This window comes from Hippopotamus amphibius, chromosome 5 (genome assembly GCF_030028045.1).
Source record: "Hippopotamus amphibius kiboko isolate mHipAmp2 chromosome 5, mHipAmp2.hap2, whole genome shotgun sequence".
Classification (NCBI taxonomy): domain Eukaryota; kingdom Metazoa; phylum Chordata; class Mammalia; order Artiodactyla; family Hippopotamidae; genus Hippopotamus; species Hippopotamus amphibius.
The window spans coordinates 6445819-6467475 of record NC_080190.1 but is presented as its reverse complement, the minus strand read 5'-3'; the positions used below and the strand labels follow the sequence as shown (position 1 = coordinate 6467475).

General features: G+C 47.3%; 1 protein-coding gene across 1 annotated transcript in view; it reads right to left on the bottom strand.

The window, feature by feature from the left end:
• Window positions 1-21657, bottom strand: part of ADAM12 (ADAM metallopeptidase domain 12) — a 352080-nt gene that overhangs the window by 42107 nt on the left and 288316 nt on the right. The window contains exons 12-14 of the mRNA XM_057734683.1: window positions 15760-15937; window positions 11087-11176; window positions 9139-9334 (exon numbers count right to left, since the gene is read on the bottom strand). Coding sequence (XP_057590666.1) covers window positions 9139-9334; window positions 11087-11176; window positions 15760-15937 — 464 coding nt within the window. The remainder of the gene's footprint in view (window positions 1-9138; window positions 9335-11086; window positions 11177-15759; window positions 15938-21657) is intronic.

Sequence of the window (21657 nt, the reverse complement as noted above, 5' to 3'; positions counted from 1 at the left end):
CTGTATAGTAAAGGGAACTATACTCAATATCCTATAATAAACCATAACAGAAAAGAATAGGAAAAGAATGTCTATATATGTATAACTGACTCATTTTGCTGTACAGTAGAAATTAACACAACGTTGTAAGTCAACTATACTTCAATAAAATAAATTTTAAAAAATGAGGTCAGTAGTAAACCATTCTTTCCGATGCCTAATCTTTTGGGAAAACTGTGTTTTATATTTGCATGTGTATGGGAGCTAAGAAAAACAAAATGTTTATCAAGTCTCAATTCCTTTTGAAAGGCCTCCTCCTGTCTGATTTCTACAATTGGTGGCCGTGCTGCAGCGCCGGAAGAGCCGGGACTCAGAATAATGAGGGCTCATCGGGTGTCAACCTTACCTATCAGGAGACCTTGGTCAAGTTATGGGAACTCCTGAGGCTTTGTTCCCTCATTTGTACAATGAGGCAAGGACAGCAACTGACCTGAAGGTGCTGTGAGGCTCAGTGAGTCCCCCAGACTCTCAGTAAACCTGAGTTACACTGAGGACGGCCATTGATCATGGGGAAGGGGATGGTTTGGCCCCTGGACATTAAGGATGTGAGAATGTGTGAGGGGAGGAGAGCTCCTTGGAGCTGATCTTGTTTGCAACACTTGCCATGTTTGTAATTTTTGGGTTGGCCAAAAGTTTGTTCGGATCTTTCTGTAACATCTTAGTTCAGGATGATGTCGGTAGGGGCTTCACACCAGTTTCCTTCACAGAGGGCTGTCCCCGGCGCCAAGAACATCACAGGAAGCCAATGAAGACTGCCAAATGACTGGGGGACCCACCAGGGAAATGAGAGGGAAGAAAGAGAATCTCCTGGTCAGAAACCCTGGGAGTATTTGTACATACTTTGCATATTAACTAAAAAGTATAGTCATAGCTCAAGGATCTCAGCTTCCCTGCATCCATCTCCTTCTTACTCATTTCAATGAGTGAGGCTCTTGCTACCCTGAGTCCTGTGCTCATTCTGGGCACCTCCCAGCTGGCCTGAGCTGGGCTGGGCCTCCAGAACCTCATCTCACCACGCAGGTGCTGAGCACCATCCTGAAAGAGGCAGCAGGAGACCTCAAGTGAAGACACTTGAGTTTGACTCCTTTTTATTCCACTGAACCCTGGGAACAAAGAGCACCTTCCCTGTAATTCCTTTCCTTGCCCTTAAACCAACAGCCACGCTTTACACAAATGGGGACGTTTCGGATCGCCAGCAGGCTGTATGTTGGGCATCCCCACTGTTAGGTATTGTGCTGGGTGCAGCATGCAGCAGAAGTCAGTCCACAAAGAAACAAAGCTGAGCGGGGTCTGACCAGTAAAATGTAATTTGCCCAGTGGCTTGAACAATGCTGTGTTCTAAAGGTTGACTTTCTGTCTCTTGCAAGAAACCAATAACTGTCTATTTCCAAGAGTTTTATTCAGTTTAGCTCTCATCCAGAACTCAAGGGAGCAGGAGATGCCACGTCACACTTTCCTGTCGATGTATCGGAAGGGCATGTCATCAGTGGGGCACAGCCCGGACACTGTGGCTACGACGTGGCAAAGGGAACTCACAGGATTTCATCGGCTGCATATACTTGGGGACAGGCTAGTTAGATCTTGCTTACCTGATCCCTTCTCACATACCTCCTCCATTCTTTCATCTGGAGAATTGAGGGAAAGTACACCATGACGGGTAATTCCTGGTCAACCTGGAGGTATGAGATCTTTTGAATCTCCATCCTCAAGCACTTGGGGATTGAAAACGTTCATCAACTTTCATCAATACTCTGAAACTGCTGTTGTTTCAGTGGGGAGGGGGGAGGTGAGAGGAGGAGGGGGGCAGAACCCTATTTACAACGCTCGTTCTGGTCCAGTTGACTTTCTTACCCTGAAGTCTCCATGTTGGGATGAGAAATCGTGCACGAGAAACACGATGTTTAAAGACCACGGGGTTTAATAAATGAAACTTAAAAAAACTAAAAAAGTATATAAGCAGCTGAAACTTGATCCAGATCACAAGCCCTATTGCTGCCTCCCCTCCAATTTCAGGCTGTAGGACAGTGTCACGCAGGGTTTTAGACCACCTCCTGGGAACAGCAAGCTCCCAGCGAGAGGCTGGGCGCTGCTCACCCACCTGTACCACCAGTGGCCTGCTGGCCACGCCCCTCCTAGGAGGTAACCTCTCTTTATAAGAGAGCCTGTGCGTGTGTGTGTGGTGGGGGGTGGTTTGGAGCAACCGTAGAGACTGGTGAAAAGGAACTGCAGAGTAGAAGACTTGTGATTGTTCAACTGCTCGTTTTGTCTCATCTCTCTCCCATTTCCCTTTTTCTTACAGGAAACCCATTTTATACGGTGCGGGGGTGGGGTGGGGGGCTAACGTCCCTAACAAACGCACAGGGATGGGCGTGAGAGTCAAGTCTGGCCCGTCAGCGTGCCACGCCGCTGGTCATAAGATCGGGTCAGGGATGGACACAGGCCCAAAGCCAGGTGCATCGGCTTCTTCCCTGGAACCCGGCGGCTGGGGCCGGGAGGATGAGGGGCCTGGGCTGCTGTGCTGCTGGCCATCACCGGCTGAGTCCTTCAGGGTCTCCCTCCATCACCACCCTCGCTTGAGGCTGCGGACTCTGCTGCTCTCATTCACCCTGGTGGGCTGTCTCGTCCTCCCGTTTATCACTCTTGCTTTTGCCTCTTGCGATGTCTCGAGGCTCCTGCCTCACTGTAAAAACCCCTGTGGACCGGGATGGTGCCTCAGGCCTGCCCAGAGCAGGTGTGTTCCAAGAACGAATGAGTGAAAACCACAGGGAAAGCAACTGAGGGGAAGTACATCCTGTCTCCGCCGCCCTCCCCAGAGGAAGTCAGCTGCGGTTTCCATAGAACAAAGCATCCTGGGTAAATGAACACGGTCTCCTGGTCTGCCTTTTCTGGGACTCTGGGTCTTCACTTATTCATTTATATCAAATGAAGTATTACCATGCTGTCTTAAGAGGAAAGAAGACATAAAGTCACAAAAAGACAGACATTTTACTCCCTGGAAAGGAAAACTGTCATTTCTTCAAAGTTTAGATGAAGTAAGAAATCCTATAAGCAAGGAAACCAGAAGGGGGGCTCCATGCTGACCTTGGGAGCAGGGACAGCTCTTGCAACAAAAGAAAACATCATTATAGGAAACAGACTAGAAGATGCAAACCCCAAGCAACTTTCTGAGTGCCCTGGCCGTCAGGACCTACTGATGCCAGGAAGGACAGTGGAGGAGGGTCCAGCTAAGTGTTTCACGTGGCTTTTGTGTGTAAACAGCCACCCGGCATTTATCTTAGAGACAGAAGGGTCAATAATCTAAAAGATGTAAATGATTTCTATCCACTAGTAAGACATTATCAAGGTACAGATCTGGCTTCAAAGTTGCTGCACTTAAAGATATCTGTCTTCATGAAGATGAGAGACTTCATGTCTATCTCACGAAAAAAGGTGACAAGCTTTCTTATCGCTACTACATTACATCAATTTACAGCCTTTGAATTCTTCACAATGGAGCACTTAGATGTTCTGCCGTTATCAAAAGATGAAATTTAGCCTTTCAGAGGGAATTCTGACATTGTACTGCATTCTACAAGAAGTGATTGAGTTTAATTACCAAGTTTATCTTCAGAGTGATATAACTTATTTATAAGTGTAGTTTGGAAGCTCCTGAGGTCATGATGTCTTTTGAACAAGAGATGATGACATCTTGTATTAAGCCCACAGTTTACCTGATCTAATCTTTCCTTAAAATGACTCCACTGCGCAGATGCACGTTCTCAATTCAGTCTCATCAGCTCCTTCCCCGGTCACTAATTTCCCAAACCCCTGCCACTAATGTCCACAGACAAAGGCATCTTCACAAGGAACCAAAGCCTGCTTGTCCTCCCCACAGTTCTCCCTCTGTCTCTCCTTTCCACGTTGACCTTTACGTCCGTCGGAAAATGAAGCCCAAGCAAACACATTCTATCATTTCCTTCTCGCCCAATGAGACTAAAAGGAGACTTTCCTGCCTCCTAAACACTATGACTCTTGGCAAAAATCACTTTTCTTTCCATCTGTAGCCACCAGAGCTGTGGATGATTAGTAACTGTACTACCCCAGGTGTGTCATCATGAAGCAAACTCATTTAAAACCAGCCTTGCCGATAAACACTGAACAGGCACCAGCCCGTAAAAATCATCTGGCCAGCTCACACGGCATCAATCAGGCAACACTATTTTTTGGTGAGTGATAACATAGATAGAACTAAGATATTTCAGGACTTCCTTGATGCAGATTGTTTGTGGTTCTAGACACACAGTTATCTGTTAGATTAATTTCCAACCAACGTTTTCAGTGATCATGCCAGTGGTTCAGATAAACGACGCCAGCAAAAGTAAATTTTCTGCCTGAAGGAACACATCCAGCTATGTTTCAGAAGGAATAAAGGTCATGTCACATGGACAGAAAATCTTTGTGGCTATTAAGACTCAAGTGGGTAGAGGGCTAAATACAAGGTATGGCTTGAACCACAGATAACATTTATGGGTTTGGCATTAACAGATAAAGTCTTGAGATGCAAGATTTGTGGGAAGAAAATCAGTGAGCAGAAAATGTCAACTCCAAGCCTGCAAGAATATCATCAATAACAATAATTAGGAAAACAAGCAGATGAAGAAAACCCCCACAAGGTATTCTAAGAGTGTATTAACTTTGCCAGTTAGGAGTTGCAGGCATATGTTTTGAATTTTCTATCATTTTATTTGTAGAAAGACTTGGAAGCAGGATTATTTTATTGAAGTATGATGCTGAATTGAGAAAAGTCCATTTCAGAAGGGAATAGTTAGCTGGAAGGAAGGGCTTCATCCGGTCCGTGTTTGGGTAGCCAGATCTAGGGAGTGAGTAACTAACCAACTTCCTGAAAGTAACGGAGGATTCTGGCCAGGTTGCCAATGACAGGGGCCAGCGGAGCAAGAACTCAGTGACTAGATTTCTGAGTTACTGTTTTTGTAGGGGGCTGAAAATGACCCCAAAGCAAGTGTGGCCCCGATCTCAGAGCATCTGCTAAAGGATGGGAAGTGAAAGACTGCACATGCATCCTTGACAATAAGTTCTCCTCTTCTGAATCATGAAAAGCTAATGCAAAACAACCAGCGTAACACAGCAATACACTGCTCTCAGCCGAGCGCATCTAGCTGGCCAGGACCCGGTCAAGGAAGTGACCTCTGTCCCCGGGACTGTCACGGTCACATCCTGACGCTACTGCAGGTCCAGGCAAGGGTGCACTGGGACTGTGGGAAGTATCTCACTCTGGCAGAACCAGGGCTCCTGGTCAGCATCTCACAATAGCAAGACGTCGCCCAGTAGTTAGCAAAGGAGAGAACAGGGTGGCAGACAGGGTTCTCTGCTCTCCAGGTCACAGCCCAAGCTCTGGAAAAGCAGAATCCCCAACAATTCCCTGGAATGGCCCCCCATTCCCGTGCATCTTGACCCCTGCTGTTCCGTACTCAGGAAATCCCTTCCTCTCGCACCCTGGACATGACTACCCCAGGTCTACCTCGTCTGGGAGCCTTCCTGCTTGGCTCCCTGCAGCTGAGCCCCCTCTCTCTTCCCTGCTCCGCCAGATCACAGCCCTCCCCACAGCCCCGGGCACTGCCCCAGCTGCATGCTGCGTCACGCAATACACACATGCAATATATTCACACACATGAAATAGATAACAGGCTATGTTAGAGGACGATATGCCCACGTGGTAGGCGTGTTACTGTCCCCACCTTATAGATGAGGCACAAGGTTGAGCAACCTACTGAAGGTCACCCCGCTTGTAAGTGGTCTGTTCAATGCCTGTGGTAGCCGGAAAATGGCCCCCTGAAAAGGAGTCCACGTCCTAATCCTTGGAACCTATGATCATGTGACCTTACACGGCAGAAGGGACTTTGAAGATATGATTAAGTTAAGGATCTTGAGATGGGGAGATGATGCTGGGTGACCTGGTCCAATATAATCTCAAGGGTCCTTATAAGAGGGAGGCAGGAGGGTCAGAGTCAGAGAAGGAAATTTGACCACAGAAGCAGAAGTCAGAGAGAGAGATTTGAAGATTCTGTGCTGCTGGCCTTAAAGGTGGACGAAGGGGCCATGGGACAAGGAACTGCAGGCGGCCTCTCAAAGCTGGAAACGGCCGGGAAACAGACCCTCCCCTAGAGCCTTCGAAGGTAGCACTGCTCTTCCAGCATCTTGATTTTAGGACTTCTGACCCCAAGAACTATGAGATGATAAATTTGTGTTGTCATAAGCCACTGAGTTAGAGCAGACACAGGAAACTCACAAAGTGCCCTTGAACTCGACAGTGAGGCCGCCACATTGAAATAAGGAAAGGTACACATGGCATTTGCAAAGGGAGTGGTTGAAGGCCCTTCTAAGAAACCCCCCGGTACAGAGGCCCACAGCTGGTGGTGGCACTAAGTTCTCTGCTCTCCCGAGGAAGTCTGTGTGGTGACTGGAAGTACTAAGAAGGGGATGGCTGAGGTAGACGGAACCCCAGGAAGTCACCAGCCTGAGGGGCTCCTCCAACCTGGTCCCCGTGCATTTCTGACGTCAGCGATGTTTTGTCTGTGTGCTGTGGCCCCTTCACAGCAAGCCCACCGTTGCCCGGGCAAAGGCCTTCTCAGTCACCGGGGTGAGGATGGGAGGGGAGATAAGGGGCTGGCCAGGAGCCCCAGGGAGGCAGCCCCTGCTCTGGGGGTGGTGCGGTCCCTGGAGCCCAACCCTCGCTCACAAGGATGTTGAGGGCTCCAAGCAGGTAACTCCCTACTGCTTTTGAAAAGCTCAGCCTGTGAGTCACGCTGTCCGTTTGTCTGCCTGTCTGGCTCTCTCTGGTCAGGCAGCTCGAGGAGGACTAATCCGGTGAGATAATGAGTACCAGCCTTGGTCACCATGAATCGAAGGCAAGCCGCCAGCTGAGTCACTCGGTGGTGGGGGCTCCGAGAGAACGTGGGGCTCCATCTGACCTCACTCTGGAACTGGGGCCAGACGCGATAATACAGCAGGGCACCGAAGCCCGCGTTTCACTCCAAAAGCTCCAAGTGCTGTGTGTGCTCTGGCCACGGAACACGCCTTGGAAAGGAGTGGTATAATGTCCCTCGTAACTCAAGAAGGGGAGATTACTGAGTCCGGAGAAAGGCTGGGAAGGGACGGCCACTAGGGACTCTTCAGGCCATGAAGACTTGGCCTGCAGCAGTAGCCACTGTCCCAAAGTGACCCCACTTGGCTAAAAGGTATCTGAAGTCACTAAGCCATTCAGAGTCCGTACGACCATGTGACGTGTATAGTGAGTGTCTACTTTGTGTTTGTCATTGAAAAGCATTTGACACCGTGAGCCCTACCTTATGTGGGTGCCCTCCTGTCCAGCCCGGGAGGAGGTCAGGGCTGGGGGCTGGTCAGGGTCCAAAGATGAAGCGCTAGGGCTCCAGGGACCACCACCTCCTCTTTCCACCTGCTCAAGCACATGGGTGAAGGCTGAGGCATTGGGAGAACTCTCCAGAGAATGAGACAGATGGAGGCTGTGCTGCCCCCTTGTTTCTGCATCCAGGCTGCTCTCTCTTCTCCCCCGGAAAGTTCCTGGTGCACAGGGGCATCTCTGGCTTGTGGGGGAGGTTAGTGGGCTCCACAACAGGACCCAGCCCCAAGAAATGTCTGCCCTCTTCTCCACGCTTGGGTCACCGCTTTCACATCAACACTTAAAATCCGAGCTCTGGGGTTTAGTCACTGTTTTCTGCCCTCGTTTACTTCCCTCATCACTCCGAAACCCAAAACCTCACCATAAAAGTCTGACAAAGGCCCATATCGGATTTCTCTCCCCTGCAGAGCCTGAGCTTGCCTGGCCCTCTGCCTGGGCCTGGCTGACCACAGAGGCCTTGCCACAGCTGGGGCCTCTGGCCAGAACTGAGGTCACCCTGCAGCCAACGGGAAGAGCGAGAAAAATGACAAGATAGTTTGGGCCACCGTCTTGGAAAATACCCTCTGTGGGATTCACCGCCAGAATCCTGGACGCAGGAGACAAGTGGCCAGCCCTGGAGCGATAAGCCCCTGCCCTGGGCTGCCCCACCAGGCCCTGGCTCTCTGGCCCCAGAAGATGGGGCACGGAGGACAGAGACACACAGGGGAGTGAGTCTTTCCCCTTTCACGTCTGAGCTTCCATTTAATTTTAGAGCATCTGGGGGACTTCTGTTCAAGGCCTGGTGATGGTACAGTGAGGGAACTACACCTGGGCTTTGGGTCACAGGGATCTGGGTTCAAATCCCAGCTTCATGATCGTGGGAAATGACTTCTGGCTTCTGAGTTTGAGCTTCGCCTTCCAGAAACCCATAGTCATTCCCTCTCCCTGGCAGGGGCCGTGGGAGAGTTACCAGGGCCAGACCATACCGAGCCCGGGCCCAGCGGCCCACGCGCAGGAAGTGGTGAGCAGTCTCCCAGGGACCCAGTTATGCAGCAGATGCTTCCCGGCCACCTTCCCACCTGGATGCTTTTTCTGGGACACACACGTCTGTCACTCTGCCTTTGGAACCGAAAAGGCGTTCAGGGCCCTTAAACATGTGTCTCTGTGTTCCTCCTCTGGCGCCCGGGCCTCCCACGCTGGGCCATCCCTCTGCACATCCTTCCCCGCCACAGACTCACGCACAGGTCTGCTCTGGGCCTTCCCGAGGCAGGCCCCCCGGCCCTCCAGCGGCACTGACGTTCTCTCCGGCAGTTGCGGTCCTTGCTTGAAGCGCTGAGAAGCACTTACATGGTCAGGGTGGCGGTGGTGGCAAGTTCTGCTGTCTGTCTGCCCAACCACCTGTTGAGCTGTCTGAGTGCAGGGGTCCTGGTGGATTCGTCCCTGTCACCCCACGGGCACAGGGTAGGTGCTCACACATCTCTGGTTGGACGGCACTGAGCTCCTCGGGGCGGGGGGGCTCTGGGCAGCACCCACTTTTAAGTGCCCAGTGCCCAGCAGGGTCCCAGTCCAACTAGGGAGCCAATCGCTCCAGCTGAACAGAAAGAAGCTTTTTGGACAGCGCACTCCAGAAGGGATGCTCACGGAAATGGAGAGCAGGCTCCCTGGCCCCAGCTCTCTGCACACAGGTGGTGGTGGCCACGTACCTGGTCCCCACAGGGTGACGCACTGCTGCTCGTGCGTCTGGCAGATGCCGTTGTAGCAGTAGCCGTCTACCCCCTGACACATGTGCCCGTCATGCAGGTACACGTTGGCCGGGCAGTGAGGACTGGCACCCGTGCAGAACTCCGGGAGGTCACAGGAGTTGCTGGAGTCCCTGCACGCCGTTCCTGCAGGTTTCAGCTGAAAGGAGAGGGCCATTTACAGCACATGACTTCGGGAAAGCGGGAAGCAGGGTCTCGGCAACACTTTGGGGGTGATGGGAGCAGGGCCACTCTCATGTAGCCTCACACAGAGGAGCAAGGTTTTCAAAGGACGTTCCCTTGACCGCAGAGAGAGCTCAGTAAGTAAACAGAGTCTCGGTCTGGGCTCTGAGGTTCACCTTTCCATTATGGGGGCAGGGGTAACTAAGATCAGCTTTTTAAATTTCATGCAACATGAAATTAAACCAGGGTTTTCTGGTGAGCAGACAAGCTGATCAGTGGCACCTGGCACCTCAGAGGCAGGGAGGGGATGCTGCCTGATGGACCTAATGATTCTTTTATTTTAAGGACCTTTACTGAGATATCACTGGCATACAATAAACTGCATATATTTAAAGTGTACAATTTGATGTTTCTTTTCTTATTAGTAATGTATATATGGCAATCCCAATTCATCCCACCCCAACCTTCCCCCACTCTTTTCCCGTCTTGGTGTCCATATGTTTGTTCTCTACAACTGTGTCTCTATTTCCGCCTTGCAAACCGGTTGATCTGTACCATTGGACCCGCTGATTCTTAAGAACAAGATCTCTGGTCATCAACATTGTCACGTGTTTTAAGATGACATTTGCACTAAAGCATTAGTGGGCAAGGTGACAAAAATAATTCCAAGGGCACACTGACAATAGCAATTTTACTTTGCCATCAAATCACAGAGCCAGAAACCTGCCTGTAGGACTTTAGCAGGGCAGGAAGAGAAGAGGCAAAGCACGGCAGCTGTACAGGATGTTAGAAGCCATCCAAACAATGCCTGTCTTCTCGTGGTTGAAGAACTTACGGCTCAGGGTGGCTTGTCTGAGGTGACACAGCCAGAGACCTGCCCCGCCCCAAAGCCCTGCCAGTCACCTCCACCGCCAGCTGCTGCGCGCCAGGGGTGCCAGCTTCTCTTAACCTTCGCTCACCATAAGTTGATTACGAGTAGGAAGGGGATGAAGGATACTTTCTGTGGAATGTAAAATGTCGTAATACACTTCAGAAACACTGTGCTCTACTTGGGTCACTAAGAGGAAGTTTCCTGCAAGCTGAATGCCAAGATCAATTGCTTAATTAAAAGGAAATAAAACTCTACCCTTGGAACCTTTGAATCAAAAGCTCAGGCTTTGACTCTGTCGGATCTCAGCTCTGAATAATGAGACAAACAATGGAATTGCCAAAACGAATGCCGTCGTGGTGGCAGAAAATGGCAAACGTATAAAAATGCCACTTTGGCTGGGCTGGGGCAGCCAGCACCTTCCCTTGGAGGGACGTCAAGATCAAGAGGTCAACACAAAATCCCTGGAACAATCCACCCAGCTCCTCCCCCAGCTGGCAGATGCTCTTTGGGATGGAGCAGAGGGACCTGGCATGAGCCTCCACAGGAGTGGGGACTGGTTCTCTACACCTTCCTCCAATAGGACAACCAGAACATTTAACGTGGAGCTGGAGTTTTTTGGTCCAATTACTTTTCAGCCCATCAATAAATAACTTACTGCAGATGACAGCGTTAAAACGTGCATTTCACACGAACGTTGGAAGATAATAAACATAGGAGGTAGATGGTACCAGCTTGCGTGTTGTGGAGTACAGTTTCCACAGCAGCAAGTGCTGGGAAATCATCCTGCCCTATGGCTTGCCCTGCATCACTGTTGAACCAGCCGAACACGTGGGTGACCTTGGGACCAGGAGGACTCACCTGGCAGTTTTCACAGCACAGCCCGTGTGCGCAGACAGCATCTGGCTTCAGGGTACAGGTGGTGGCGTTGCAGCAGAGATTCAGACACTCCTGGAGACGGGAACGGGTTTGACAGGGTTGCATGGGGCAACTACTCATGGAAAGCAAAAGTGACAGAGAAAGGAAGAAAGAACCAGAGGGCCTGGCTCTTGAGCTGAAAACCAGACTGACTGAGGATTATCTTCCCCTGGAAGAAAGCAAAGCTTCTGATAAGTGTTTATGAACTGCCTGGGAGTGCATGTCCCTGGGAAAAGTCAGTAGCACTCAAGCATCTTTCATGATGGGGTGGGGGACCCGGACAGGAAGGCTGGCTAGCTCGGGAGGCCATTCACGTCAGCAGTGGGTGGGGCTGTGTGTGTGTGTGATGACTGTAGACCTTAATGCAGTGAATCGTACCAGGATCACTGGAATCCTTTGAACTCACTGTATAAACTACATAGGTGCACACAAACGTTACTCCTTGAGGACTGACCGAGAGTTTAATCTAGAGTGTACTGGCAGGAAATGAAGTCAAATCAATTGTGTTTGAACCACAGTTCCCTGCAATCCAACTGGAAGCCATAGCTGGACTCTTGCACAGCACAGGTGGGCTGTCTCACCTGATGAGACGCTCCTCAGGTCAGAAACACATGTTAGAATGAGCAAGAGGCCAGAAGGAGGTCTATGGGCTGTGCCCATTGATTCGCAAGGGATTTACACATCAGATAGTAGCTGGATTGTCCTCTCTGAAACACTGCGAGAGAGGAAGTGAACTCCTTTGTTATGCTGTGTTTCACAGGCACCCAATTTTTTCTAATAAAAGGAAACAAGCGATTGGTGCTTTTGCTCTGCTCTCAACAAAAGGCTTATACATATCTATTAAGTGTATTTATGATGTCCTTGTGCTTTAGAACATGCCAGTAACTTGGAGTTTACACATCTTAGAAGAAATTGAATTATCGTTAGAAGAGTTCAATAGAGTCTTCAGGACTGAATTGATCAATGTCCTTTTATATTGTTTAATATAGAATGTGTGCTGAGCAATTTATATACTATTGGCTAGAGTGACACCCATCACATACTATTTTCATGGTATAATAGTCTACCCCCAAAACCATCTTCCATGAATGAATTTATCCTTAGTATCATAAATACATGAATAAAATGTCGATACTCCATAAGATCTACGGCTCACCCAGATATCTGAATTGCACCCTGTGTAAAACTCTGTGAATGATGTTCCCATTTACTGTTTGCTCCTGTTATACTCACATCCCAAGTTATTAAATTTTAAGTTTGTTCAAGGACTTTATAAACATCCGGAGTGTATAATATATACAATAAGATAAAATTGCCAACCAGAAGTCATAGCTATAACTTTCGGAACCGTACGGGTGTTTAACTCATGGACTTACAACCCTAAAACATGTAGGAACTTGTTTTGTTTTTGTAAACGGAGTCCGTCAATTGCACTCCTGATTGGTGCCGTCACGTGTACAGCAATGCTGCCCTGTACGTCATGGTCTACATGGCTCTTGTAATAACACATTAGCCAAATTACAGACTTCCTTGCACTTCTAAGTTAAATCAGCCATCCTAAAACTGGGTCCTAAGATCCTTTAAGAACTAACTCCCACCCCCCACCAAATCATTAAATAATACACGCAGCAGTTCAAATGGAAACGCAGCCAAGTAGAATGGTTTTGACTTCAAAGGGGATTGATAATGTGAGAAAGATAACTAAGTTTAAAAGATATTTGCAAGCTACTGGCATCCTATTGACTTTAAACAAGGAGATAAGGCTGCTTTCCCAACCCTATTAGCTTGGAAGAATGAGTGAGTTGTCAGGATATCCTTATGGTGGATGTAAATCCTGGACAGAAGGCTTCAGCACTCACTTGCCTTTTAACTACCCAGAATCTATTTCTTCCTCAGAACTCTATTTACCAGAAGAGAGATTCTTCATCTGTTGAGGCATTTATTAGTTTAGTACTCAATAGAGAAGTTCACCAGAGCCAACGAACACTAAGAAGAAAGAATAATGAAGCCATTGGAGAATTCTCAGCAAATGCCCTAATTGTCATTCTTGGGTTGTAGGTAGTAGACAGAGATTCTTAATCACAACGAACTGGGGTAAGATAATAATGCATCTTCTTGAAGACAGGGGCCATTATTTCTGGGAGCAAGGGAGCAGAAGCTAGTTCCAGTCATGAGCTGGGGCAGTTGTTCTAACCCCCTTTACTCACTGATGTGGTGACACTAGAGGTCTCTGTGGTCCAGGGGATGCATAGGCCAATATGAAACAAAGGCATGATGGACATTTCCAGGGAGGTAAAGAACCCAGGTTCACAGGTCTGACTAAAAGTTTTGGTCAGTTTGGAAACTGGGAAATGGGCTTTCATACCATCAGACACAGTTTGAGCTTAAACCTTCAAAAGTAAGAAATAAAAAAATTAGAAAACTAAAAATTGAGGCAAAAGGCTTGCCTGTGACTTTGAAAGATTTCTTAGAAGAAAGAACTCCAGATGAAGAGAACGAGAGTTCTCTTCAGATATTAAGAACTTCTACTAAATAAGGACTCTAAACACAGAAATATACAGTTGGGAATTACATGGAGGGAGACTACGGCTCTTACATAAGCAAGGAGTTTGATTCATCAAAGCTGTCCTGCAATGCAATAAGCTGCCTGGAGATGGTGGCGGTGGGGATGCTGGTGGGGATGCTGGTGGGGATGCTGGTGGTGGTGGAAATGACAACAGGGATGTGGTGGAGACGGTAACAGTGGTCATGTTAACAGAGGCGATGGGGAGGGGGCAAGGATGCTGGTGGTGGTGCTGGTATATGGAATAAATGCTGCTGACAGAGTCATGCCAAACCTGAGAGTTCATGGCTCCAGGAAGAGCTGTCAAATTTACTTAAGTGAATAAACAATTACAAGGAGTTCAAATAAAAGATAAACCATTTCAAGTCAATGTGACCTCTCCTGAGAAACAGGAGTAATTTAAACTAATTTTGTTTTTCTTCTTTAAGCAATTAGAAAAAAGTCTCCAAGCAACTTCCCCTTTGCATAACCCATCCCATGACAGTTTCAAGTTCTCCTCTGCTAATCTGAAAAAGAGTTTCTATAACACCATAATTGGGACTTTGTTCCTACATAGTAACCATTCTCTATGCATTGTGAGCAAAATTAGACACACCTGTGGACAGCGCTGAGACCCTGGATGAATCCTGAGCTTGGCAAGGGCAAAAAAAATTTGCTCAAACCACCTCTTCAACTTCCATCCCCTAGCACTTATATTCACTCCCAGCTTCTTACAGAAATGGTCAGATGGAGACCAAGATCATTCCTGCCGATGTGGGAAAGCTCAGAGACTTGGAGACTGGGATATGATGAAGATTCTATAACCAGTTGTTTGTCTGATGAACACAAGAATTGGAGGGATGTCCCAGATCTCAGCACAAGTTCCCTTCCATCCCTGAATTCCCCTTTCAGAGCAGCCCTCCAAGACATGCTCTTCCTAAGCCCTCATCAAGGCCATTTGTGAATTTAGCTAAGCCCGTCTTGAACTTGCCTACCACTGCAGCTTGCATAAGCCCTCAGGGAGGGACTCCCACATGTAGACAGCCTGCTATACAAACGACTGGCTTTGATTTATTCTAAATCAACCTCCTCTAAGCTTTGAGGGGGTACTTCTTTTACCAGCCAGTCTCACTGCGTCCTGTCTTTCTCTTCCCTTTCCCAAGATCGTTCAGAGATTAAGAAAAGGCTGTTATGCAGCAGCTTCCATAACACAGGGAGATCAACTCCATGATGGGTGATGACTTAGAGGGCTGGGATAGGGAGGGTGGGTGGAGTCGGGGGAGGGAGGGGATATGGGGATATATGTATAAATACAGCTGATTCACTTTCTTGTACAGCAGAAACTGGCACAACAGCGTAAAGCAATTATACTCCACTAAAGAGTTTAAACAAACAAACAAACAAAAAAAACACACACACAAAACAGCTGTTATAATTTTGATGTTGATTAACTTTATCTTGGGCCCTACAGAAATGAGAAAATGTCCTGACACTGGCTGGAAGACAGGGTTAAATAAGCCTTTGGCTGGATAAATATGTTCCCCGCTCTCGCTGATTGCTTCTGAAAGCTAACAAGCAGAGAGGCTGGAGCCTGGGAGCCTCAGGTCGTGCATATAGAGGAGGCTGCGGCAGCAAAGGCAGAATTTCAACTTGGGAAGAAGCTCTTGGTTAAAAATGAATGCTGCTTATTCAAATTCCCCTTGGGTTGCACACATTACAGAGAGAAAGACGTGGTGCTTATTAGCCATTGAAGCCAGCATTCCAAGGCTTTCTTCTCTGTCAAACTCAAAGCTAAATGCTTTTTCACTGTTCTTGTTCTCATCTTGCTGAGACTACTGCATCCTTCAGCAAAGAAGATTCTCTATCTTTTTAAACCAGTGATACAACTTATTCTATGCAATACTTAAAATTCAAGAAGGACACCCTGGCTTATGAAGTTTGTTCAAGGTGGCCATGGAGGACTTTTCCACCCTGCATTTCTAGCACTTTCATTCTGCTGCACAATTCCTTCAAGTTCTTGCTTCTTGGCCCAGCCACGAATGTGAGACAAGCGTTCTGGAAACGTCTCTCTTACCTCTGGTTCCCCACAGTCACACTCCTCTCCTTCTTCGACATACCCATTCCCACACTTCTGGCCTCCGAAGGACTGCTTAACTTCGGGCAGGTTAAAGAGGCACATGCCCATGCCCTTCTCCAGGCTGGCCTCCAGGTCCTTCCTGCTGCAGCTGCTGAACACCACGGGGAATGGGTACCTGTGGGGAAGAGCCAGGATGTCAATTGTCAGGGCGCAGAATGGCCTTGAGCATCCTTCTCGTGCAGCTGTGTGTGGTACCCATGGCCACCATCTGCCCAGGCGGCCACTGTTGGTCTCAGTGAACAAAGGCTTGAACAACGTAAAATGAAGCACCTTCAACTACACCCTGAGGTCCAATCCTGCACAGTTCCAACACCACTGACAAGGAAGTGCTTTACCCAAAAAGAAATGACCTTCAGATGGTTTTCAAATCAACACCTTTAGAACATGTCTCATTACAGACATCATTAATAGTTCTGTGTGAAGTGATACGATGGAAAGTGAATGCTTAAGATCTGTACCCTGTAACATGGCCACATGTTGATGTCCGTGTGGGAAAGTACAAAGATGAAAAAAGCACTTTAAGTCTTTAAGCAATTTTGAGTTTAGTTTTGTGTATGGTGTGAGGGAGTGCTCTAACTTCATTGACAAGTAATAAATACTGGAGAGGATGTGGAGAAAAGGGAACCCTCCTACACTTTTGGTGGGAATGTAAGTTGGTGCAGCCACTATGGAGAACAGTATGGAGGTTCCTTAAAAAACCAAAAATAGAGCTACCATATGATCCTGCAATCCCACTCCTGGACATACATCTGGAAAAGATGAAAACTAACTCAAAAACATACAAGCACCCCAATGTTCACAGCAGCACTATTCACAATAGCCAAGACATGGAAACAACCTAAATGTCCATCAACAGAAGAATGGATAAAGAAGATGTGGTGCACACATATATATAATGGAATATTATTCAGCCATAAAAGAATAGACTAATGTCATCTGCAGCAACGTGGATAGACCTAGAGATTATACTAAGTGAAGTCAGACAGAAAGACAAATATCATGTGATATCACTTATATGTGGAATCTAAAAAATGGTACAAAACAGAAACAGACTCACAGACACAGAAAATAAATTTATGGTTACCAAAGGGGAAAAGGCAAGGGGAGATACAGTAGGAGCTTGGGATTAGTAGATACAAACTACTATATATAAAATAGATAATCAATAAGGACCTACTATATAGCACAGGGAACTATATTTGATATCTTGTAATAACCTATAAGGGAAAAGAATCTGAAAAAGTATATATAACTGAACCACTTTCTGTACACTAGAAACTAACACAACATTGTAAGTCAACTATACTTCAGTTAAAAAATAATAAAGGAAATCATTATCCCAAGGAGTGGGGGAAGGTACAAATGACTGATCAACTCCATGGCGTCACAGACACAATCCCCACAGGGGTTCAGACCCCCCACGGTGGGTCAGGGCCGGCTGATACTGGTCTGGGCCTATAAAGGGCAAATCACTGTCTCCCCAGGCACGACTCTAAGAGAATGGAGGTGGTCGGAAGTGCAGGTCCTGCTCTTGCCTTGAAAAACCAGGGCTACAAAGGGATGTGGCCAAGTCAGCCAACTTCCCTGCAAAGCTCATGCTCCCCCTTCCATGGTCCAGAGGGGCTGTGTGATAATTCTTGGTGATGGAGTTAGCAGAGGCGAAATGATGTGTGTCACTTCTGACTGAAGGTAGTTAAGCGGCTGTTCCTTCCTTTCCCCTGCTGCCAGCTGAGCTTGGACCATTCCAACATCCTAGGAGGCGGATGAGCCAGACACATCACCTGGTCCTGACTCACTGCACAGCACAGAGCCCCATAGCATCACATGGAAAGGAAACATCTCTATGATGGAAAGCCCCTGGAAATTGGGGGTTTGTTTCCCACAGCAGCTACTGTTCCCTAACATATGTAGAGCATCTTCCTGTCTTTAACGAATGCATTTTTCTACATCTTAGGCAGCAATTACCCTAAGGGCTAAGCACACCAGAAACCCAGTTTTATTACTTCGTGAGGAAGCAGGGCCTGCTGACCAGCAAGCCCAAGCACCCTCGCCCATGAGGACGTTTACAGGATGACATTATAGCTGGATCCCAATCAACTGGCCAAACCAACGCGTGTTGCTATGTTTCCCCAAAGACAGCAGACTCGCCACCATTCCGTGATTGAGTCTGGCAATACTTCAAGATCATGATGAGTTCCAGGGTCAAACTGGTAACACTACGCTAACTCCCCAAGGGTTTTCTATCCATCTCAGGTTATTAACGCTGAAGTCTGATTCTAATCTACAAGTAAATTAATGTGTACGTCTTGCTTTTGGATATGAAGGCAAAAAACCAGGACTTAGCTGTAGTGCTGTGACAAAGCTCCTTTTGAATTCTTTATAACTTTTCTGGGCAGGCAGATTGATTATCCCTGGTATCAAAGTAATGCTGAAGAGCTTCAGATGATGAGCCACCAGAAAAAGTGTAATTGTGCCCATTTAGAAGGGCTTTGTGTTACCAAGATGACAGTACATCATCCAGGGAACTGACAGTGGTACTTCCCTTCGCAGTGGAAGAGATGCAAACTTCTACCATGTGAGCATTTCCCAGGACACCTGTATCTCAGGGCCTGACCTGGGAGACTAAACCTCATTCTCACCCAACAATACTCAACCAGGTGTTGTGATGAACTCTTACCAGTTCCTCCTGGGAGGGAACTGATATCTAGAAAATGTTAAGTTAATTAGGAAAGACACCAGGATAAATGGTAAGCCTCAGGAAGGGTTTATAGCAAGATTAACAGCAGCTGAGAAAAGCCCACTGAAAGAGGGGTATCGATCATCCTGCTTCCCCGGTGAGCAGAGGATGCCCACGAGCGTCTGGGGATTAGAGGGCTGAGACCAGCTCCAGGCACAGCTCAGACCAGCCCTCCCATCTCATCATCTTTCAAAACAACAAACACATTTTGGTTTTTTCTCTTTTTGGTGGGGGTGGGGGGGGATGTATTTAAAAAAGGGATACAAATAAGATAGATGACAGTTTAACTCCAGGATTTAAAATTCAGCTGGGAGAGGAGAACTGATCACTGTTAGCAAAAAATAACTCTCTTTGTGTCTGTGCTGCATGTGGTCAGACAGGAGTCAAGTTATCTGCGTAATAACATTTTAGTTCGTAGTTTTTTCCTATTCTGTTGAAGGACAAACCGGAATGCTTTTAAAATCCTCTCTCATTTAGAAATCATGGAGAAATAACATTCATCCAATTCACAGCTTTCCAATCTTGCCCCGAGGAACAGCGTCCAGGCACTAATTCCTCGAGGTGCCTCTGTTGTAACAACAGAGCTGTAATGTTCTCCTCAGAAGCCAGACGGGGCGTGGATGAGTTCACTGACACTGAACTTGGTCCTTTCTCACCAGCACTCACAGAACGGAGCTGGGCTTCGCAGCACGTAGCCCGATTTCACCAGCACGATGCCTGCCTTCAAAGTCGGTACAAGTAAAACCTCCAGCAGCTGCCGGCCATGGCTCACAGCTCCTGCCCTGAGCACGTGTGAGCAGGTCCTCTTTCCCTCCAATCTGGGCCTTTCTGACTCCCTCAGAGTAACCCCAGGGGAGCAACCTCCCCTTGGGGAGGCCAGCGACCCCCACATCTTCCTGCCCTCTCCGTGGACTGGACCGGTCAATATTCCCACCTTTACGTGAAGATGGAAAAACACCTCTGCCGTCTCCACGACCTCTCTTTTGAGGACAAATGGCAATGTGTCCAAGGAGGATTTGTACCTGAAGAGTATCTTTACTGCCTTCATGCGTTCTAATTTCTCATCATGGAGAGCAGATGACTATTTCTCTCACAGAATATTCCTGAGCCCTATGTGGGCATTCAGAGAAAGTCAGCCTTTAGAGGAAGAAGAGCAGAGTAACCTGTCACTCATTGTTCAATTATTCTGCAAATATTTAACACCTACTATGTGCCAGGCATTGCTCTAGGCTTTGGGGAGACGGGAGTGAATAAAACACACAAATCCTAGCCATGGTGGAGCTTGTATCCAGTGGAGCAGGCAGATAATACAGAAGATAAGGGAGTGTTAGAAAGGAATGAACATTAAAGAGAGAAATAAGACAGGCTGGGGGAGGGTGGCCAGGCAGGACCTCACGGAGGGAAAAGGCATCTGGGGCTCTCACCCAAATATGTGAGGGAAAAAGGCGGGAGAACATCTGGAGGAAGAACGTTCCAGGCCGAGGGAGCCAGTGCAAAGGCGTGTGGGCAGGCGTGACTGGCCTGGAGGGCTTTGTTCAGCAGAAGGCAGCAGGCTCTTCTTTCAGTGACAAATACCCCGAGGGGCGACCCCCTCCCCAGAGAAGACCCTTAAGTCCTTCGAGGTCAGGCTGATGGCAAAAGACTACCATGCAGCATCGTTAAATGGGGGAGGGGAGCTTGGCCCTGCATGGACCAAGCACTGATAACAGCTGAAGGTACTTTACATAAGAATGTCAAAATCTTATTCCCCCCCCCGCCTCTTTTTTTTTTTTTTTTAAACAAACTAGTTTTGATTGACAAGCAAGGGTCCGCCTATCATCTCCCCTCTTCTGCTGGGACCCTCGTGGTTGACTGGTGTGTAGGAAGGAAGAAGAGAGCACCTAAAAACTATACCTAACCCAACGGCCCTCCCTCAATAAAGAGAATTCAGTGATCTAAAGTGATTTCATGCAAATCAAAACTGCAATGAGATACCACCTCATACTGGTCAGAATGGCCATCATTAAAAAGTCTACAAATGACAAATACTGGAGAGGGTGTGGAGAAAAGGGAGTCCTCCTGCACTGTTGGTGGGAATGTAAGCTGGTGTAGCCACTATGGAGAACAGAATGGAGGTTTCTCAAAAAAAAAAAAAAAACTAAAAATAGAGTTACCATATGATCCAGCAACCCCACTCCTGGGCATAAACCCCGAAAAAACCCTAATTCAAAACGATACAGGTACCCTTATGTTCACTGCAGCACTATTCACAACAGCCAGGACATGTAAATAACCTAAATGTCCACCGACAGATGAATGGATAAAGAAGATGTGGTGTACACACACACACACACACAATGGAGTACTACTCAGCCATAGAAAAGAATGCAGTAATGCCATCTGCAGCAACGTGGATGGACCTAGAGATGATCACACTACGTAAAGTCAGCAAGACAAATGCCATATGTTATCACATACGTGGAATCTAAAATATGACACAAATGAACTTATCTATGAAACAGAAACAGACTCAGAGAGCAGACTTGTAATTGTCAAGGGGAAGGATGGAGTGGGAGTTGGGATTTGCAGATGCAAACTATTATATGTAGAATGGATAAACAACAAGGTCCTACTGTATTAGCACAGGGAACTATATTCAGGATCCTGTGATAGACCATCATGGAAAATATAAAAAAGAATGTATGAATATGTATAACGGAATCATTTTGCTGTACAGCAGAAATTACCACAACATTGTAAATCAACTATATTTTAATTAAAATAAAATGATTTCAAATCTCAAAGATCAGGGAATTTGATGATACCAAATACTGGAGTCCTCTAATTAAAACGGAATCCTAACTTACACATATTCAAACACCTTTTACAATGTCTAAGTAGCCACTGGTTGCATAGTACCTAGTGTACAAGAGATATCATTGACTGTTGGCTTAAGGATTCATTGAACAGTTCATTGGTTTGCATAAAAAATGGGCCAGTGGACCTTGAACAAGACATGGAATCCACTCTCCAGCGCAGTGCCAGGATCCATGGACAGGGCAGCACAACGATTTTTCAGGCTGCTATGTCTCCAATTTGGCCACACCAAGAATGCCTCC